Source organism: Octodon degus, unplaced genomic scaffold, assembly GCF_000260255.1.
Source record: "Octodon degus isolate 3935 unplaced genomic scaffold, OctDeg1.0 scaffold00284, whole genome shotgun sequence".
Classification (NCBI taxonomy): Eukaryota; Metazoa; Chordata; class Mammalia; order Rodentia; family Octodontidae; genus Octodon; species Octodon degus.
In genome coordinates, this window is record NW_004524860.1 from 1126663 (window position 1) to 1133169 (window position 6507).

At 43.3% G+C, this 6507-nt stretch overlaps 1 gene segment (V, D, J or C); it reads left to right on the forward strand.

Annotated features, from left to right (window-relative positions):
* Positions 1-591: 591 nt before the first annotated feature.
* LOC101565218 lies at positions 592-1085 on the forward strand. The segment is given in 2 exon segments: positions 592-677; positions 757-1085. Coding segments are annotated over 2 exon segments (375 nt in total).
* Positions 1086-6507: the final 5422 nt, after the last annotated feature.

Sequence of the window (6507 nt, forward strand, 5' to 3'; positions counted from 1 at the left end):
ACAGAAGCCAATAAAACAATTTTGTCACATTAATTATTACAGTACACCTTACTACTACTAAATTGAAAAGCACTCCAAAAGTAATTGAAGACTCTAGTATGACATCCAAAGAATGTAGGAAATGAAGCCGACCTCTGAGACTCTGACACTGAGGAACTAACACGCGGGACTCCCAGTGGTGAGGGGAAGCTGTCTATGGTGGTCAGCATGGGGTCGGCTCACTGGACCACAGATGTAGAGGCCCAGTGTGAGGGAAACCTTGAGTCTGCAGAAGGAAACGCTGCCTGTCTCAGAAGTGATGTAATAAACGCAGCAGAGAAGACCTAGAGGGCTGGCTCAAGTGTAGGCATCAGTGTGCAGCCTCTGTTCAGTGTCGATTTCTGGGCATGTAACTGCCATTCACACGGAGGACTTGGCCAGCATAGACTTCAGGACACAGTCTCAGCCACCTGAGCAGGGCCACACAAGATATCAAGATATGCACCCTGCTCTGGTCCAGTGAGGGTGGAGGAACAAGAGTAATATGCAAATCTCTGGGGGTCATAGAGTAGAAAGCTGAGGTTCCTAAACTCACACAGCAAGAGCTGCACCCCATCTGTCTCCCAGACCCCTGAGTTCAAACTCCCTCAGCATGGAGTGGGCATGCAGGCTCCTTTTCCTGCTGGTCGCTGCCCCAGGTAAGGACCAAAAACTCAAGATTGCAGAGGAAATTCAGCCAGCTCCACTGTGCCCAATGCTCCTGTGTCCTCTCCACAGGAGTCCACTCACAAGTCCAGCTGGTGCAGTCTGGACCAGAGCTGAAGAGACCTGGAGAGTCAGTGAAGGTCTCCTGCAAAGGCTCCGGGTACACCTTCACTGACTATGCTATACACTGGGTGAAACAGTTGCCAGGGAAAGGCCTACAGTGGATGGGCTGGATAAACACCAATACTGCAAAGCCAACACACGCTGAGGGCTTCACAGGACGATTTGTCTTCTCCCTGGACGCCTCTGTCAGCTCAGCCTATCTGCAGATCAACACCCTCCAGACTGAAGACACAGCCATGTATTACTGTGCAAGGCACAGTGAGCAGACCACATCCTGAGAGTGTCAGAAACCTGGGGCTGAGCTCACTCTGGCTGAGGAAGCAGCAGGGACAACTAACTCTGGTTTCTTTGATTTAGATTATGATTTCACAGGAGAGACATTGAGGGACCTGATTTCTGGTGGTCTGTTGCACAGGATTATTTGAATTTTCTTCTTGAGTTTGCGAAGGAATCCAAGAGAAAAGATTGGATCACTGGTTTTCTGAGGAGAATGTGGTGTTGGGAAGTGGGGTGTAGTTGGAGGAGCTGGTTCATTGGGACTTTGCCTTTAACATGTGTCTATTGCTTTCCCATTCTCTTCCCCTGTGATCTGCTGTGCCCGCAAAGTTGGAGTGCCTCTGCTACATGCTTGTACCTTGAACTTTCTCATTTGGATTCACCTGAATGATGTTTCAATGCTCTGAGTTCAAGGACAAAACCATTCACCCTTTATGTGTTACTGTTTAGAATGAGATTCATAGGAGTGCAATTTGTCCTAGCCAAAACCTAAAAACAATCAGATATCCTTCAACTAAGGAATAGATGAAGATGCGGTACTTTTACACAATGGAGTATAATTCAGCTATAACATAGGACAAATTTGGAACTTTTGTTGGTAAATGGATACAAATGGAGAACATACTCTTAAATGAAATAAATCAGACAGGCGTGTGTAAACATAATATTGTCTCCTTCCTGTGACAACTTGATAGAAAAAATGGAATCGAAAGGGTACAATTGATACTGGGAAAAGGGAATGAACTTATTCAATGGGAAAGAGTTACTGAGTTGAAAAGAAATAAGGGAACTCTTTAAAAACTAAGAAATGACAAAACATAATGTGATTCATGAAGGACAAGGAAGAATGAGTGTCCAATGATATATGAGTGGGATAAACAGAGGAAGCTGTGGCAGTTTCCTGAGCAGGTGTCTCTGTGTTTGCAGGTGATCAGGGTTGGCTGCAGCAGGTGGGGCTAGGAGGTGTGGTATAGTCTCAGAAGTTCCTGCAACTGTCCTGTGCAGTCTCTGGATACTGCATGGACTGGGACTATCAGACTACAGGGAGGGGCCTTGAGTGGGTTGATCTGGTTAAAAATGGGAAGAAAGATAATAGAGAACAGACTCAATATGTCACATCTGTGAAAGGAAGGTTCACCCTTCCCAGAGAGATTGCAAAGGCAGGACCTGCAAGGCCACAGTCTAAGGTCCCAGGATTTAGACTTGAATTAGTGAGAGAGAGGCAGTGAGGGGACATCAGGGTAAGTACAGACTTAATCCTTGTATGAAGGCCCTCATGAGCAGCAGGGGAGACCTGAGGATCAGAGAATGGGCAGGTGCAAAGGTGAGTACCATTAAAGGCTAGAGTATCAGTTTTTTTTCTTGTTTCTGGGACAAAATATTCAACACCCAAAATTAAAGAAGGAAAGATTTTTGTAGCTAACAGTTTGTGGAGAATTTAGTGGATATTTGGCTGGCTCTAAGGCTGAGTGACACATGACAGAATGTAGCAATTTATAGTGCCAGAAAAAAGCAAAAAAGCAAAAGGGGAGTAGATGCTGCTTCTAGCATGCCTCTCTCTCTCTTCTTTACATGATCAGCAAGCTGTCCTCAGGTGAGGGTGTAGAACTCACACAATGTCTATACCTATCTCTTGCACATCTTGAGTATGTTTACAAAGTAAAAGCCTTACCTCTCTATTCAATCACTTAACTTTTCAGTTTTTCAAGTTGACACACTATATCAACCAGTATAGCTGATTTCCTGTCAGTGCCTGTGATTTCTTTCCCTCTAACTTCTTTTCAGATTCATACATTAATTTTTCTATTTATTTCCTCAACAAAACAACCTGGGGCACTGAGGAGAAGTGGCTTGATTCAGGTCAGGAACATTTAGAAGAGCCAGAAATGAGAAAGATATCACAGTGAAGGATGAGGGTGCAGGGACCTGCTCAGAGTGGGTGGGCACATCTCAGTGCCCAACAGTTAGACTGCAGGTGTATTACAGCGACAGTGAAAGCAGAACCCAGAGGACAATGCTGATAAAATTGCAGCAGTGAAGTATGTATAAGGACACTGGATTCCATTCCCAACTATTAAGTAAATACACATGAGTTTACAGAGCCATAAATTACAAAAGAATAAATAAATGAAGGGCAATGTGTATGAGTCAGAAGTCTGCAGGCAAACAGTGCATTTCTTAACTTATGTGTCTGTGTCACTGCTTGTCTTTTTATCCATCCATCCATCTGTCCATGACATTAGTACTTATCTTTATAAATATAGTTTTAACTTACTCATAAATGATGCCCACTGGTGCCTCAGGGGTCCTCCACTGTACAGAGCACTCTTAGAGTTCCTTTTAATGTGTTGGAGATATCAAAGTGCAAGTAACTCGATGCCTCCAGGTATGGGTAAATGAAAAGGTCATGGAAGGATGATTACCCAACTTCATCAGGGTACACCATATGCTTGTGATGAAATATTGCACTAGACACTCATACTACGTGCAATTATTACATGGAAATAAAATAAGCTTTTTAGAGTTAGTAGTACCAACTCAAAATTCTGAATTTTCAGACATGAGGGCAGATAGTGCAGTCCACAGTGTTGGGTTTCCACAGTGAAAATGCCTGGACCTGAGCTCTAATCTTCACCACCATGTACTCCTGAGATCTTAGGCAGCATCCAACCTCAGAATAAAGGAGATACCTTCTAAGGCAGAGATAATCATTCCTTCTGTAGGCTTTTTATATGATTTTGTGTGTATGCGTGTGCGCTGGCTTGGCCTGCCCTGGGAGTAGGGCTGGCAAAACATGTGATGTCAGTGATGGAATCATGGTCCCGGAGCCTGCCTAAGCTTGCTTAAGCAGGTGCTGTAGACAGCTGAACCATGTCACCGACCCTCTATAAACTATAGAGTGTCCAGGATGACTGTCAGGAATCATGAAGTTTCTTGCTCCAGTGGAGATAATATTTTGCTGAAATTAAAATCTTCCAGTAGTGGTAAAAAATGAGATATTCCACATTTCTCAGATATTCAAATACGATCCTGATGATGAGAGACTTCCCAGTGTATCACCGAGCAAAGTTTTTTTTTTTTTTCCCAGCTGTGTATTAAATGCTCTGAGGATGTATTGGCCATTCTTGTCATCCAGCGAAGAGAGATATACAGGTCTGGGGTGCTCATGTGAACACTCAGTTTTCTATGGGTTGATCAGGACTGAGCACCTGAGTTCTACTTCAACAAGGCTGGGCAATTACATAACTTAAGCAAAATATCTACACCACACTAAAACAAAAGCACATGCTTGCTAGAATGAACATAAAACTCCTCCATGGAAACCCTGGAAATCAGCAGTATTGAATGAATATCCAAGACTCATAAGTCACAGAAGCCAGTCTAACTTATGGCAAACTTGGTGTCAGGATCATTTTAGTCTGAACTAAATGGCAGTGTAACCTTGAGCTGCTCCCACAATATGTTGGAGCACAAATTACTTGATGAAAATGAAAATGGTTTGGAGTTAGAATCCTTCACTTTAGACCAGTATGCATATTATCTATATTTACCTGTAGTGTCTATGTTTACCTGTAGTGTCTACCAGTAATGCCTGCATGCATATGTACACAAACAAATGCCCAATGATAAGCATATTCTCTCCCACTAATAGGTGGAGACTGAGTTGTGGTTACCTTAGGACAAAACACTTGTGAATATTCAGATCCATGAAAGTTTGTCTGCTGCATGTCTCATCCTGGAGTAAGAGGACAGTAGGCCTGGTGCAGTGAAATTCAGAGTCAAAATGGAGCTCAGTGAGGGCACAACCAACAGTACTAGCAAAGGGACCCAGCCCTCTTCCTCTGTGCCTTCTGTAAAAGTGTGCACTTTACCTGAATATATTCAAATAAGCATCTGGATTAAAAGAAAGCCATCATTTTATTACATTCAGGGGCATATTTTAATTTGAAGACTTCAGTAGGATTTATAGAGCTTATATCCAAGCAAATGCAGCAATATTGGTTCCCTGAAATTTGGCTGGTTGTTTACAGAGGTGAGGTTCCAAGAATGAGAAAGGAATAGAAGGGGAAGATGTGTATGACCCAAGACTCACTGTGTTCTCTTCCCCAAGTATTATTTCCCAGGTTCAATAATCAGGGCCTGGAAGAGTGAAGTCTTTGTAGTCTCTGTCTCTTTGGTCACTCCACCACCATCCCTAACACCTGAAGCTGGATCAGTCTGTCCTCAGGCAAAGGACTGGAATGCATAGAATTCAGTGGTAAAACTGGAAGCACTGATTCAAAACCATCTTAGAAAGTCTAGTCAGCCTTTCCAGCTGTCATAATACCATTGTGGCAGCAATTAAGTTTGGTGAAATCTGAGGGCACAGCCCTGTGTTACTGCGCAAGAGAAATAAAGGACATCAGTGTGAGCCCAGAGGAAAACCTCCTGCAGGGCTGCTCCCAGTGGCAGGGGGCGCTGAAGATCCACTGAGCACCTGCAAGGACTCCAGGAGCCATGGCAGAGGAGGACTCTGGACTGTGAGAGCTTTGGTCATCTTTGGGATATTCCCTCTGTCTCACAATCACAAGACCTGAAGACCCTGGACTACACTCATCTAGTACAGTTCACTTAAGAGCTATCCTCTTCTACAGAAAGTAAAGGATCATTTGGGTATTTTGAAAGCCAAGTTCACCTTTCATCACCAAAAAAAATAGATTTGTTATGTTTATTAACAGCAAGGGAGATTATCTGATGCAGGAATCAAAGACTCTGATTGAGAAAAAAAGTCTTCTTTACTCATCTGCATAGGGTTTGAGAAGACACAGCTCTCTCCCCTCCTGGTCCACTTCAGGAGATCTATTCACAAGGCTCAGTCCCAACACCATGTGGAGTCCTGTACTCAGCAGAGGAGGGGAGAGGGACACCTGGAGTGCACTCATGGCTGTGTCCAGGGCCTCTCTATAATCTCTTTCCAGAGGGGCTATGCAAGACAATGATGATTAACAATTACACATATTTCTATTGTATATAGATCTCTCTCTCTGTCTCTCTCTGTCTCTCTGTCTCTCTCTCTCTCTCTCTCTCTCTCTCTCTCTCTCTCTCTCCTCCTCCTCCTTCTCCTCCTCCTCCTCGTCTGTTTCCATATCGGATCACACACACACAACATAAGTTTTCAAGTAATTCTTAGTTTAATTTTACAAAATTTATATTTAAAATGAAATGCCATATTTCACAATATTTACTTTTATGTTCTAAAGAGTTCTCCTAATTTGATTTTCTTCAGTACACTTTGTAATTGTCAATCACTTATCTATGTATGCTTTTCCATAAAATGCAAATTGACTTCAGTTGATGTCCTTCTGGTTTCAGTTTCCTGTGTAGCAGCTGCGTCCTGAGCAGAAGGAAATGCCTCACAGTGCTGACTCCTCGTGCTGTTTATCC